Source organism: Rhinoderma darwinii, chromosome 1 (assembly GCF_050947455.1).
Source record: "Rhinoderma darwinii isolate aRhiDar2 chromosome 1, aRhiDar2.hap1, whole genome shotgun sequence".
Classification (NCBI taxonomy): Eukaryota; Metazoa; Chordata; class Amphibia; order Anura; family Rhinodermatidae; genus Rhinoderma; species Rhinoderma darwinii.
In genome coordinates, this window is record NC_134687.1 from 78,065,799 (window position 1) to 78,081,923 (window position 16,125).

The 16,125-nt window shown below is 40.1% G+C and overlaps 1 protein-coding gene across 2 annotated transcripts in view; it reads left to right on the forward strand.

Annotated features, from left to right (window-relative positions):
- CRACD (capping protein inhibiting regulator of actin dynamics) overlaps window positions 1-16,125 on the forward strand; it is a 186,649-nt gene that overhangs the window by 69,053 nt on the left and 101,471 nt on the right. For both annotated transcript variants that reach the window (XM_075859937.1, XM_075859945.1), the window contains one exon: window positions 9,790-9,967. In XM_075859937.1, the coding sequence (XP_075716052.1) occupies window positions 9,790-9,967 (178 nt within the window). The remainder of the gene's footprint in view (window positions 1-9,789; window positions 9,968-16,125) is intronic.

Here is a 16,125-nt window from a genome sequence, read left to right on the forward strand (position 1 = left end):
TTTTTGGACGTTTTTCGGGCCATAAACGCCCGAAAAACGTCCAAAAAATCAGAAGCAGAATGCCTCCATCTGACCATTGATTTCAATGAGAAAAACGGCGTTCTGTTCCAATGGGCCGCCACTTCTTGGGATGTTTTCAACTCCAAAAATAGCCGTAAAAAATGCAGCAAAAATCACGAGTAGCTTAAAAAACTTATGAAAATCAGGAGCTATTTTCCCTTGAAAACAGCTCCGTATTTTCAGACGTTTTTGGTTAAGCGTTTGAACATACCCCAACACTTACCAGGAAGCGGCAGCACATCTGTCTGTGTCTGTCTCACTCTGCCCTTGCTCCCCCTCTCCATAGACCTCAAGTTACAGGAAGCGAGGTACCCATTGGCAGTAACTTCACACAGAATTTGCATGGATAAAAACATCTACATTTTAAAAAGAAATAAATTACAAAGTTGATCAATATCAGATATACTATTAGAAGTTATTTGAAAAGTTAGTGTCCAATTAAAGACAATGGTTCTTACTGAAGTTTAATGGAGTGTAAATGCCATCAGCGTTTTTCCTCATCTCTCCTGGACTCTCTCGGGATAGCAGAAACCTTGAGGTGACACTTTACTTTCATAAAAAAGTTCAATATATTGTGAGATTTAGATACAAGAATGAGATTAAAGAGGCTCTGTCACCACATAATAAGTGCCCTATCTTCTACATAATGTGATCGGCGCTGTAATGTAGATTACAGCAGTGTTTTTTATTTAGGAAAACGATAATTTTTGATGGAGTTATGACCTATTTTAGCTTTATGCTAATTACTTTCTTAATGGACAACTGGGCGTGTTTTTACTTTTTGACCAAGTGGGAGTTGTGGAGAGAAGTTTATGACGCTGACCAATCAGTGACCAATCGGCGTCATACACTTCTCTCCATTCATTTACACAGCACATAGTGATCTAGCTAGATCACTATGTGCAGCCACATACACACATATTAACGTTACTGAAGTGTCCTGACAGTGAATATACATTACCTCCAGCCAGGATGTGATGTCTATTCAGAATCCTGACACTTCGGTAACGTTTGTGTAAGATTACAGCAAGGCAAGCGTAATCTCATTTTAAATAACAGTTTACAGCGTAATCTCGCGAGATTACGCTTGCTGTGCTGTAATCTAACACAAACGTTACCGAAGTGTCAGGATTCTGAATAGACATCACGTCTTGGCTGGAGGTGATCTCTATTCACTGTCAGGACACTTGAGTAACGTTAATGTGTGTGTATGTGGCTGCACATAGTGATCTAGCTAGAACACTATGTGCTGTGTAAATGAATGGAGAGAAGCGTATGATGCTGATTGGTCACTGACTGGTCAGTGTCATACTCTTCTCTCCACAACGCCCACTTGGTCATATAGTAAAACACGGTCAGTTGTCCATTAAGAAACTCATTAGCATAAAACTAATATGTAATGACGGGGTAGGGAGACAGACAGGTGAGCCCTAATCTACCCGCCACTCAGTCCCTGCCTACTTGCAACGGCCCGTCCTAGGCGACGGCGTACAACTGGGCGATGGTCCCTACGCTCAATAAGTGCACGACAGACAAACAGACAAGGGTACACAGAAGCTAAGGGAAATGGGGCAGTTGCCCAAGAGCCGAGTCAAACCAGGAGTATACGAGGTACAAATCGCAGAGCAGGAGCGTAGTCAGTAAAGCCAGGGTCAAAAATGAAGCAAGGTCAATAATCATAGCAGGAGCAGCAGAGCCAGAAACAGAAAAGAATCATAGGCAAAGGAGGAGCAGGAAATGCAGGTATAAATAGACAGAGGGCGGGTGCTAGCTCCGTCTGGCCAGGCTGTGATAGGCTCTCCCACTCCTCAGCCTCCCAGCCTGACTTGTAGAAGATCGTGTCACTCTCTCAGACTTAGAAGCAGGTGCAGACTGATTACCCACGGGTGTCGACATAGAAGCTGTGTCTGGCAGATCCTTTACATAATATAGGTCATAACATGAAGGCGAGTGTGAAAGAGACAATAGTGGGTGAAGACTGTGAGGAGGTTGAAACCTTGTGGGTGGAACTAGAAAGGGAGGTAAACACTGAAAAAATTACTTTTGGTGTAATCTATAGACCCCCCAATATAACTGAGGAGATGGAAGGTCAGATATATAAACAGATGGAGCGGGCTGCACAGGCGGGTACTGTAGTGATAATGGGAGATTTTAATTTCCGGGATATTAATTGGTGTCATGGTTCGGCTTCAACTGCAAAGGGGAGACATTTCCTCAACCTGTTGCAGGAAAATTTTATGGGCCAGTTTGTGGAAGACCCGACTAGAGGTGAAGCTCTGTTGGATCTGGTCATTTCTAATAATGCAGAGCTTGTTGGGAATGTCAATGTTCGTGAAAACCTCGGTAACAGTGATCACAATATAGTTACATTTTACCTATACTGTAAAAAACAAACGCAGGCTGGGAGGGCAAAAACATTTAATTTTAAGAAAGCCAATTTCCCCAGGATGAGGGCTGCAATTCAGGATATAGACTGGGAAGAACTAATGTCAAATAATGGAACAAATGATAAATGGGAGATTTTCAAATCTACTTTGAGTTATTATAGTGCAAAATTTATTCCTACAGGTAATAAGTATAAACGACTCAAATTAAACCCCACATGGCTTACACCTTCTGTGAAAGGGGCAATACATGACAAAAAAAGGGCATTTAAAAAATACAAATCTGAGGGTACAGCTGTAGCCTTTGTAAAATATAAAGAGCTTAATAAAATCTGTAAAAATGTAATAAAATTAGCAAAAATACAAAATGAAAGGCAGGTGGCCAAGGATAGTAAAACAAATCCTAAAAAATTCTTCAAGCATATAAATGCAAAAAAGCCAAGGTCTGAACATGTAGGACCCCTAGATAATGGTAATGGGGAGTTGATCACAGGGGATCAAGAGAAGGCAGAGTTACTAAATGGGTTCTTTAGCTCTGTATATACAACAGAAGAAGGAGCAGCTGATGTAGCCGGTGCCAGTGCTGTTAATATATCAGTTGATATACTGAATTGGATGAATGTAGAGATGGTCCAAGCTAAATTAAATAAAATAAATGTGCACAAGGCCCCAGGACCAGATGGGTTACACCCTAGAATTCTTAAAGAGCTTAGTTCAGTTATTTCTGTCCCCCTTTTCATAATATTCAGAGAATCTCTAGTGACTGGTATAGTGCCAAGGGACTGGCGCAGGGCAAATGTGGTGCCTATTTTCAAAAAGGGCTCTAGGTCTTCCCCGGGTAATTATAGACCAGTAAGCTTAACATCCATCGTGGGGAAAATGTTTGAGGGGCTATTGAGGGACTATATACAGGATTATGTGACAATAAATAGCATTATAAGTGACAGCCAGCACGGTTTTACTAAGGACAGAAGTTGTCAAACTAACCTAATCTGTTTTTATGAAGAGGTGAGCAGAAGTCTAGACAGAGGGGCCGCTGTGGATTTAGTGTTTTTGGACTTTGCAAAGGCATTTGACACTGTCCCCCATAGACGCCTAATGGGTAAATTAAGGACTATAGGTTTAGAAAATATAGTTTGTAATTGGATTGAGAATTGGCTCAAGGACCGTATCCAGAGAGTTGTGGTCAATGATTCCTACTCTGAATGGTCCCCGGTTATAAGTGGTGTACCCCAGGGTTCAGTGCTGGGACCACTATTATTCAACTTATTTATTAATGATATAGAGGATGGGATTAATAGCACTATTTCTATTTTTGCAGATGACACCAAGCTATGTAATATAGTTCAGACTATGGAAGATGTTCATGAATTACAGGCAGATTTAAACAAACTAAGTGTTTGGGCGTCCACTTGGCAGATGAAGTTTAATGTAGATAAATGTAAAGTTATGCATCTGGGTACCAACAACCTGCATGCATCATATGTCCTAGGGGGCGCTACACTGGCGGATTCACTTGTTGAGAAGGATCTGGGTGTACTTGTAAATCATAAACTCAATAACAGCATGCAGTGTCAATCAGCTGCTTCAAAGGCCAGCAGGATATTGTCGTGTATTAAAAGAGGCATGGACTCGCGGGACAGGGATGTAATATTACCACTTTACAAAGCATTAGTGAGGCCTCATCTAGAATATGCAGTCCAGTTCTGGGCTCCAGTTCATAGAAAGGATGCCCTGGAGTTGGAAAAAATACAAAGAAGAGCAACGAAGCTAATAAGGGGCATGGAGAATTTAAGTTATGAGGAAAGATTGAAAGAATTAAACCTATTTAGCCTTGAAAAAAGACGACTAAGGGGGGACATGATTAACTTATATAAATATATTAATGGCACATACAAAAAATATGGTGATATCCTGTTCCTTGTAAAACCCGCTCAAAAAACAAGGGGGCACTCCCTCCGTCTGGAGAAAAAAAGGTTCAAGCTGCAGAGGCGACAAGGCTTCTTTACAGTAAGAACGGTGAATTTATGGAATAGTCTACCGCAGGAGCTGGTCACAGCAGGGACAGTAGATGGCTTTAAAAAAGGGTTAGATAATTTCCTAGAACAAAAAAATATTAGCTCCTATGTGTAGAAATTTTTCCTTCCCTTTTCCCTTCCCTTGGTTGAACTTGATGGACATGTGTCTTTTTTCAGCCGTACTAACTATGTAACTATGTAACTATGTAACTATGTAACACCGTCAAAAATGATAGTTTTTCTAAATAAAAAACACTGGTGTAATCTACAGTGCCTATCACATCATGTACAATATAGGCCACTTATAATGTGGTGACAGAGCCTCTTTAAAGTCTGAAATTCAATTATAATAAGTGTTTAGTTGCAATTATTTGTGGTAAAGGTGGTGACCTGTGAGTGAGAGCACACATATACAGACTCTGCAAGTTATCAACATTGTCCCAACAAACTACTTGAACCTTTTGTAACAGGGTTGTATAATGGAATCACCATCACCTGGGGTAGGATGACTCGCAGCAGCAGGCCCAATTGAAATTCACTGTACCATAGCAGATCCTTGGATATAAAGCCTCTAACCAAGCACCCAGCATTTTTAGCTGCCAGGGTGAAAAAATACTGCCCAGGTGAATTTCAGAAAATTCCTTTATAGTGCCCACATTAGGACAAGTAAATTCCAAGTATACGTGCTGTGTTGAAAATGCCAACACTTATCACACTGCCCTGCTGCTCCTGCACTGCTTATAATGCTGTGACTTGTCATCCATAGTTTGCAATGGACCCAATACTATCGAGAAAACGATGTAACCTGTTCTGAGAACAATGTGTGCTCTCTTCTGATATAAAACTTAAATCTGATATGATAACAACCTTATGAAGAAGCTTTACTGTAATTGAAATTCATCTGTAGTGTCAAATCTTGGCAGAGTACGTGCAGCTTGGATTATCCTAACAAAACTGTTTGATTTATTCATTGCTCTTACTAAAAATATATATGAAGCAAAACTGATCCAGATGAACAATTCCTTAAGTGATTTATGAATCAGGTGGATTTGTATGAGCCGATGCTGTTTTGTTTTTTTTCCCCCTTTTAATTTAAAAAAAAAAAAAAAAGGTAGAAATGGATACAAAAAAGAAAAACATCGTTTTTTTTTTTTTTTAATATAGTTTCCCTTTCTTTATGATTCCGGCTTTGGATAAAGATAAAAAATTGAGTTCAATACAATAATACAATAACAGAAGAGTTTATAATAATTTGGTATTAATATATTCCATAAATGGCAGCATTATAGGGAGAGGAGAGGGGCTGTAAATAGCCAACCCGTTCTTCCCATTCAAAAATGTTATTACTGTACTAATACTGTTCCTCATTATCCAAATCACTCCCGTTAGATACAAGAGCATTTAAGTAATAGCATTAGGGAATCACTGATATATGTGTGGGATCCTGAACCAGAAATCATGAACACTCAGTGGTCAACAATAGTCCCTTAGTGCAGGTGTAAATGAAATGGCGACAGTAAGATTGCAAGCCCTAGCCACTGATGTAAGTGAACACGTCGCTGGAATATATTTGTCCTTGGATTTTGAACAACCGTAAATAATTACAACCGTTATAAAACGTTTTCTATAGTCCTTCCTGAATACTGTTGATGTTAGTAGTTTGCCTAAAGCTAGTTATCCCCAATAAAAGTTGCACCGAAGGGTCGCTAAACCTAAAGTCTATGTTCTCTCCATCATTCTTGCAGGTGAATGCAGTCCATCGAATGACTGACACAAAATCCAGACATCTGTAACGCCCAATGATCACTACTTTATCTCATGCACTTTTATACGTTTTCTTCTTTAGTGCTGCTTTAAAATGTAGTAAAGTGGATACTTTATGCCTACGGAGCTGTGCGGCCGGTTGTGCTTATCCCTCGGTACCATGTGTTATCAGTCTTTACCTCACTAGGTAATCAAGTGCGTGTAATTCATATCTACCGCTTAATATTATAACTTGCCAAGGTCACATTCTTTTGTTCTCCTTTTAATAACCATGAGACCCATGTTATTGACACTTCCCGTTTCGTGGTCTAGATAATGTATATTAGTCTATAAACTGAACGTACACTGAATGACAAGGATTACATTTTTTTCCTGGTTCAGAGGTTCTAAAACAGATCATGCACGAGGAACCCAAGAAGCTGAAGCTACGACGCTGGCTGTGCTTTGCCTTGACTACGCATACAAGCAACAGTTCCAGATTTACTTTTCGTCAGTCTGTTGCAAGAGCGGCCATAATGTGGTGTGGAAGCCACATGAGGCTTATGGCCCTCTTTAGTGCTACATTCAAGTAGTTGCCGATCGGCTGCTTGCATTCCCAGAAAAATGGTCACTCTAACAACCTATTAAAAAGGGAACATCAATATAAGATGACAGGAAAAGATTGTGTTGTAAAATACACATTTCTGAAATCTACTTTATACCATAAACTTTGTCCGTGACTTGTTCCTATAATTACACATGTCATTTCAATGGACAATTCCCCTAGAATACTCCCTGTGATTATATGAATGTGCTGAATAATTATTTCATCCCACTATTGGCTTTACATGTCAGATTAGCATTTTACAAAACAGATTAAACAAATATAATGGAGAACGTCAATCACTGAGCTTTCCACGGGAGGCAGGGACATTTCAATCATTAGAAAATTTGTTTTAGACTTTTTGTTACTCGTAAGAGGAAGTTTCATTATTTTCTACCATGTTAATTAAAGAGGATATATATATGTATATATATATATATATATATATATATATATATATATATATATATACCATTTCATTGTACTCCCACTTCAAGTTTTTATTTTTATTTTGTTCAGCTATTTCTTAGTTGTAAGGCTATGTTCACACGGGGTATTTTGCCGAGTTTTTTGACGCGGAAACCGCGTCGCAAAACTTGGCAAAAACGGCCCGAGAACGCCTCCCATTGATTTCAATGGGAGGTGTCGGCGTCTTTTTCCCGCGAGCAGTAAAACTGCCTCGCGGGAAAAAGAAGCGACATGCCCTATCTTCGGGCGCTTCCGCCTCTGACCTCCCATTGACTTCAATGGGAGGCAGGAGAAAGCGTATTTCTCGCTGTTTTATGCCCGCGGCGCTCAATGGCCGCGGGCGAAAAACGGCGCGATAATCGCCGCGAAAATCGGCGTGCAGGGAGAGGAATATCTGCCTCAAAGTTCCAAACGGAATTTTGAGGCAGATATTCCTCCCCCAAAAATACTCCGTGTGAACATAGCCTAATTGTTCAGTGTTTTCCAAAAATGACAACAGGAAATAGCAACCATTACAGTTCCTATAACTTGTGCATTGATACTATACTTTGCGCGCCCTGATATCACTAAATTTTTGGCTATTGGGCCCTATCATCTCCACCATTGGATAGAACGATTACCGCAGTGCCCCTCCAAGCGTCGTGCCCCTTTGTCTTCTGTCTGGGAGATCTTCGGAATCTCTTTTTCAATGGTACTGCATGTGAATGTGCATTAGAGTCCCATTGCAGTGAATGGGAGATTACGACAATATACTCATAGACGATCGAAAAGGTCGGAAGACAAAGATGAACAGCAATGCACTTTCCTGCAGGGTTTAAGAACCATTTCTACAAACTATTACTGCAAACTCAAAACAGGCATTTCAGTCTCTAGTTTGGGCTCCAGGCCACGAGTACAGAACTGGAATTCCTGCCACTAAAGATTCACATTTGTTCAAAGGGAAGACACACAACATTTACAGAGTCCTTCAACCATCTGCCATAATACACTAATGCATCCCCCAAACTGGAGGTTCTCTGAGGATAGCAGCAATAATCTGTAAACTGGTTACTGAAGATATCAGCGGATTGTCATTTTCATAGAATACATAATACAGTAAACAGGATGGAAATAAATTTCCTTTCCCAATCAGTAAGCAGACTTTTGTGAAGAGCGGGCATTGCTGCCTGATTCATTTACATGCATTTTGCAGTTTAAACTTGTATTATGTTCCATTTAAAAGCCAATAAAACATTTGTCGCTGTAACTGCATTTGGTTTATATTCTGGAGATGTATTTTATTGTTTTCTAGATTGTGTTAGATGTTGCATTATGTTCTCATGTTTTCTTCCGCTATAAAGACAAAATAGAGATCTATGTATACATTAAATATCAAACAGTTGGATTCCTGGCATTGGAAATAAAATAAGAGTGTAAATAGTTTTGCTAAAAGAAAAATAATAAAAGATTGCTGCAAAGAAAAGTGTATAAAACTTCCCGCTCCATGCTGATCCTATGCAGTTGATTGTTGATAGCACTGAGGATGTTCAGCGAAAGCTCAGAAGGTCAACCATAGTAGAGGCTGAATTACAGCACTATTGCTTCTCTCAAGGTAAATTGCCATAGAAAATCATCCATATGAATTAAGATTATTTTCATTGGCCAATGAAAGATCTCTAATTTGGTGCTATTGTTTGCAGTAAGTGTTATTTCTCTGTTCACACATAAAGCTTTGCAACCATTTGAGCAGTTGCTTAGGTGGTCGATCATATAATGATCATTCAAAAGGAAACAAATCGTCCGTCTATATAATGCAGGAACTTGCTGGGTCCTCCAATGGGGAGATGCTCTATGTATCCTCTCTCAGATCTGGCTAGCTGATGGAGATCCCGGGACCCTAACCTAATAGCTCAGAATTTCTTAATAAGGTATTTAAACATGAGTTTACAAAACCCCTTAAAAACCACTAATTATTGATTGCTTTGGTCTGATTCCATGTAAATATGTGACAAATCGTATGTGGAAACCCTATATTACAGCAATATTCAGAAAAACAAAGAAAGGAACGCGGCTGGCACTACCTGATTCAGACAGAGCAATTGTCCTGTATAGAGGTTTTCTTCTTCCCCAAAATCGAACTATATGGTTTTCCCATGCCCTTAGACATTAGTTTGTTGTCAGATCTGTCAAAAAAGACAAAACTAGTGTCTATGGGCAGATTTTGTTTGTTTTTAATGACGTCAATTGTTATTATTCTGCCGCAGATCACCGTGTGCAGTGGAGTGCATTCAGATATATTCACTGAGCAGCCGGGGAGGGCCAGTGTTGTGATTTGGAAATCTGTGTTTATTAACGCATGACTTTATAATCTCAGTTCTGCTTCAGTGGCAATGCAAGAAAATCACTCCTAGCCCTTGTTTGCTCATACTCCTGCTTATTGCACTTTGACTTTGTCCTATCTTATTCTTGGTGACTGTGTGGCCATGCCTTAGTGCTGAGAATTCTGATAACACTGTGTATTTTCTCCCCGCAGAGAAGAAGAGGACAGGAAAGTTTCAACCTCTAAGGAAGCTCTTTGGTAAGAAGAAAAAGAAAACTTCCGCTCTTCATTTTCAAGAAGGCAAACTTAAGCCAAGCCGGTCTATTGGGAGTGTGTGCAGTCACCCAGTGTCAGCGGTGTCCTCCGATAATGAAGCATGTGATGATCTGAGGTTAGCAACCACTAAATTCCTTTATTTACATTGGCTATTGTCTTGATTTCCGTTTGATGGATAAGGTGACATGGGCTGCAGGGGTTACTGAGCATAGATCCATGAAAAAGAACTCCTTGAACTAAGACGCATGACGGATCCGGTCCATGTGGCAGTTACAATAAAGATATTAAATAAGCAGCAGCACCCATACTGAGGTGTCGGATGATCGTATAGAACGTTTTATATATATATATATATATATATATATATACTGACTTGTAGCACTGCATGTCATATAAACAATGCTGGAGACCCTACTATAAAGATCAAGGACAGTAAAGGTCACTCAGTGGGTTTGTCACCATATATGTGAACACAAGACTACAGGGTGGAGAGGTGACTTCTAATGCCTTCTTTTTTTACAATATGGGAAATTTCTGTAATCCAGCATCTGATAACCAAAAGACCTTATGGTCCAGCACTTGTTTTCAGCACAGATTTGCAATATAATGTGACATTTCACTTGACCAGAAGACTGAGCGCAGAGAGTCGGGGTTTCATAAGTCCACTGAATAGAAAATAGTGTCATAGTAACGTATTTTATCTTTACATTTTATTTTGGGTGGTTTGTTTCCCGGAATGTTTTCTATCCTTATAAACAAATGATCATCCAATGATGATGATGATCATCCAATAATCCATAATATTTGATCATCCTCAGTGCACTTGCTGTACTTGAATTACAGAAATCTGTTGTGAATAAGTTTAGTAACAAAAAAAGTAGTAAAAGTGAAAAAGATGTATGTTCGTCTATCAAGTTCAACCAGTGTATGTCTTATGGATGGATCTATATTCATATCTATCTATCTATCTATCTATCTATCTATCTATCTATCTATCTATCTATCTATCTATCTATCTATCTATCTATCGAATATTTATCTATCTATCTATCTATCTATCGAATATCTATCTATCGAATATTTATCTATCTATCTATCTATCTATCTATCTATCTATCTATCTATCTATCTATCTATCTATCTATCTATCTATCTATCTATCTATCGAATATCTATCTATCGAATATTTATCTATCTATATACACACACGAGTATATGTGAATACATTTAGCAAAATGTATAAAACATTACAATGCAATCCAGCAATATGTAATAATATAAGGGAAGGAACGCACATTTTGATCAGCCTCCTCATCTACCATGTTACAGTAGATTCTTTCAGATAAGTCCCTACACTTACATTGTGTCTATACAAATGCCGACTTACCTACTTCTCTTATGAATAATAACATAGTGAAAACCTAGGTAGGAACAGCTTTATTTAGAACTGATCAAAATAAGAACCTCTTATAAGTACAACTAGAAATTGCAGTATTGCATTGTAAAGTCCTTAACGTTTTTCTAAATGTTTCCCTATATACAGTAGTGCTGACCGTGTGCTTCTACAATTTTGTGCTTGCATTTTCATTTCTGTACAGACCGGTGCTTTACTGCTATAACTCTTTTATAGTATGTGGAGGCGCGGACCAAATCCATTGTATTTTACATCATTATTAAAATATGTCAGAAAAATACCTCAACCAGAAAACGGATACTAAAGATATATTGTTAATCAATTAGTTATTTGAACTACTATAACACTATATTACTATAATAATACTACTACATTATTATAACAATACTACATTACTATAATAATACTACATTACTATAACAATGCTACATTACTAGGACAATACCGCTAGGTTTAAACTTCCTGTAAATTTGCGAGTTTATTCCACGTGCTTATTTTAATAATCCAGTTTTCCAGTTTAAGTGTCGCTAAATGCAGTCTGGCTGCTCAGTTGGCAATGTTTGGCAGACACAAGAATGTCAAGATTGGGCAGCCCATTCTTAGATAGTGCCACAGTGCCCTCTGTACATATTGCCACACTGCCCTCTGTAGATATTGCCACAGTGCCATGTGTAGATAATGCCACACTGCCCTTTGTAGGTAGTGCTACAGTGCCCTTTGTAGATAATGCCACAGTGCCCTTTGTAGATAATGGCACAGTGCCCTCTGTAGATAATGACACACCCCTCCTAGATAATACCACAGTGCCCTCTGTAGATGATGCTACTGTTCCCTCTATAGATAATGCCACACTGCCCTCTGTAGACATTATCACAGTGCCCTCTGTAGATACCTCCACAGTGTCCTCTGTAGATACTGCCAGTGTGCTATGTAGATACTGCCAGTGTCCTCTGTAGACAGTGCCATAGTGCCCTCTGTAGACAGTGCTACACTGCACTCTGTAGATAGTGCCACACTGCACTCTGTAGATAGTGCCACAGTGCCCTCTGTAGAAAGTGCCACACCCCCTTGAAGATAGCACCACCCTGTGTAGATAGCGTCATTGGTGCTCCCTCTAGGAGTGGAATCCCCAGCCAGAGCATAGGCTGGGGATTCCGCTCCTAGAGGGAACCCTTGATTTCACTGTCCATATGTGGACAGTGACGTCAGGAGCTACTCCTGTAGTGGAATCCCCTGCCATAGCAACGGTAACGAGGATTCCGCTCCAGGAGTAGCCAAAGACGTCACTGTCCATATATGGACAGTAACGTCAAGGGCTTCCCCCAGGCACAGCGCTTAAAGTAGCGCTGTGCTCGAGGAGTAAGGAGTACTTGGCGAGTGGAGGAGCTCCCTTTGCTCCTCCGCTCTCAACTAATGCTGAAGACGGTTCCCTGCTTCTTCATTGGGTTTAACTGTATCCACGTCTTGAGGACGCAGATACAGTTGACAGCGGGACATACGAGACACCGCCCCGAATCCTGGATTGTCCCGCTGAATCCGGGATTGTCCAGCTGAATCTGGGATGGTTGGGAGGTCCCCGGGTGGAATATAGCGCTATCTACAGGGGGGTGTGTGTAGGGCTATATCTACAGGGGGAGTTGCACTATCTACAGGGGGCCATGTGGCCATTGCTCACCTACCTTCAATGATCGAGCAGGGGAAAGCGACTGCGCTCTTTCATGACGTCCGGGATTGTCCAGCTGAATCTGGGATGGTTGGGAGGTCCCCGAGTGGAATGTAGCGCTATCTACAGGGGCTGTGTGTGGGGCGATATCTACAGGGGGGGTTGCACTATCTACAGGGGGCCATGTGGCCATTTCTCACCTACCTCCAACGATCCTGCAGGGGAAAGCGACTGCGCTCCTTCAGGACGTCATGAAGGAGTGCTGGTGCATTTCTCCTTCTGCATGCTCTCTCCTCTCCCGAGGAAGCTATGGTGCTATAGACCCCTGATCCAGAGGATCTCCCAACGTATAATGCTGATGGAAGGCTGCGACATATGCCACTGTATAGGCGTATATGCGCAGTATAAATTTTTACTGTATCCCTCTGTATAGAATAGCATAGGAGCCGCTGACTCATCCCAGCGGGAAATCAGTGCAGAGGTGGTCAGGGTTCTGGAAACAGCCAAGCTTTCGACACGAAAAGATTCCCATAGGAGTTACTGGAACCCGCATCTATCAGACATTTATGGCATACAGTATCTTATGGATATACCATAAATGTCTGAGATGGAAATACCCCATTAAACATGTTTGCCTTACCCTATTTAAAGTAGAATGTAAGGTATGGGGTCCAAAGGGTGTACGTACCATTGAGACAGGATGGTACGTACCGGCCGATGGAGACAGGAGGCCCGGCCCAGGTTGGATGGATCCCTTATTAGTGGTGAGAATCTGTGAAGGGAACCCCTCTCCATATGCCCTACGAAATTAGCAAAAAAAGGTGTGAGGAATAAACCCCAGGATACTGGAAATGAGATAAAGGTAAACATGAAAAAAGTTCTCCTGTCCTAGTTGGTTAGGGGTAAGGTGGTGTTATCTTCACCTCTATGTACTTTCCTGTATTCCATATATATTTTCCTTTGACTTTGTATTACCTCATAAAGTAGAACATATAAAAATATTCTGTAACCAATTACTTTAATGCTTTAACTTTCTAAACCGCACCAGGTAATAGACTGATGTCTAAACTCCAACTTGTTGGACAACCCCGTGGAAACTGAAGGAGACAACTAATTTACATATTTGTTAGTGGTTTATTTTTGTTTTAAAACATATGACATCTGTAGGATATGCCAGAAAATTCTGATAGGTTTGGCTCCCACCTCTGGGACCCCCACTTAATAGAAAAATGGGGGCCTTGTGACCCTCATGTGCTGCAGAAAGTCGTGTGTGGTGCCCATGATAGGGAAGAAAAACAGGAGATTGTGGCTCCCTCCATTAAAATCTATGGAAAAAGCTAGTGCTATTTTCTTTGCAGCCTAATAGAGGTCAAGGGATAACTGTTCTCCTTATAGATGCGGTCCCAGAGGTGGTACCCTCCCTATCAGATATTTATAATATATCCTACAGATATGCCATGAATTTAAATCGATGGAACTATTTTTTTCCTATGGAGTATTAATAAATAATGTCTATTAACTTTTTACTAGGATATATAGCTGCACGGTCCAAGACTAGTTGTAACTTCTTCCAACCTGCATGTAATAGACCGGAAGACATGATGTCATCAGTTATTTCGAGCACAGAGATTGCCATGCCATGTATTGCTATACTTTTGCTATGCATGCTGTTTTTATGGCTTATGGAATTTTAATATTTTCTTCTACTAGCATTAGCAATACAAATCACATTTTGAAGAATAATTTTAATGAAATTTAGAAAGCCTCTGGGATAAAAGTTCTTCCTTGGATTTATAATTATGTGTATTATTATGCAGATATATTCACCTGCAAAATATGCCTCCTCAGCAGCCTAGATTCCAGCTGTTCCTATAGTCTTTCCTTGGCCCCTGCAGAATTGGGTATATTGTATGCAGTCAGGATTATATATTCTTTATCTCTAACCTTTATAAAATAACAACAAGTTTTATTAAAAATACAGTGAAATATCTTAACTAGCAAAAGTCACGATGAACATTTATCCACATGATAAAATTTTATCCACATAATAAAACTTAGATGTGCTCATGAATGTTCATAAAATTTCAACTATAGTCAGTCATTTCGGGGACTATAGAGGGTGAATGTGGTGGGCCTTTCTTCTTTCCTCAATGTAGTGTACGTAGTGTATGTTACTGACATAGTCACACAAAGGCACGACGCTCCTACATGGTGAAGACTTCCTAATCAAGTATAAGTCCAAGAAGAGGAGCATTTCATTATATATTAGGGGAGGTACTGTATTTGACTATTTTGTGTAGAAGGAATGGCCACATGATAGTCCTGTATATTAGACCAGGCTGTTATCTTTAGCTGTGTGGATGGCAGCCTAAGGCCTCATTCACGTGGGAAACAGTCCCTACTTCTGCATAGTAGACACGTGCCAGATCTTTCTGTAATACAAAATTCACATTCCTTCATTGACGTTGCTGCATATTGACAAACCGGACGCTCATGTATATTGTGATAGAAACAAGGCTACATTACAATTACGTATTCCGGATTTTCAGAACAAATCAATCTTTTATCATTACTTGAACAATTACCCTCTTATTAGTTTAGCTTTTTGAAAGAGGTTGCTTGGCAGGCAACCAAGAAGGACAGCAGATAATTCATTATGTCGTTCTTTTCCTGAGCATGCAGTCTCCAATTTGATTACAATCCAACTTTTTATAATCTCCTGGCATGTGCAAAAACCATGTGGGTACTTTTTTCAATCATCCTGAGGGGCATTTGTTATTTATTTCACAAAACCTAACATCTGGTGCAGTCAGTAAAATCAAATTTTTGAGGAGGGGGAAAAGGACTTCACTGTACTGAGGATGACATAGCACATGTCACTTAATTTCATTTGTGATTTGTTTTTCATATGTAAGAACAGAATTATGTTTTCTCCCATTGACCCTACTGCAACATAGTTTCATATAACAACCTTCACACATAGGTTGCAGAGTTACTGAGCTGAAGTTTGGGTTGTTTAGGACCCCAGATCCACTGAAGACAGCCTCCATGTGCCCCCATATATCGGAGGCACATGGATGTATAGTATGGATCCAAAGCCAGAGGCATAGCTAGGTTCTCCAGCAACCGGGACAAAGATTCAGTTTGGCGCCCCCCCCCCCCCATCCTCTTTCCCGGCATCTCCTTCCCCTTCGCC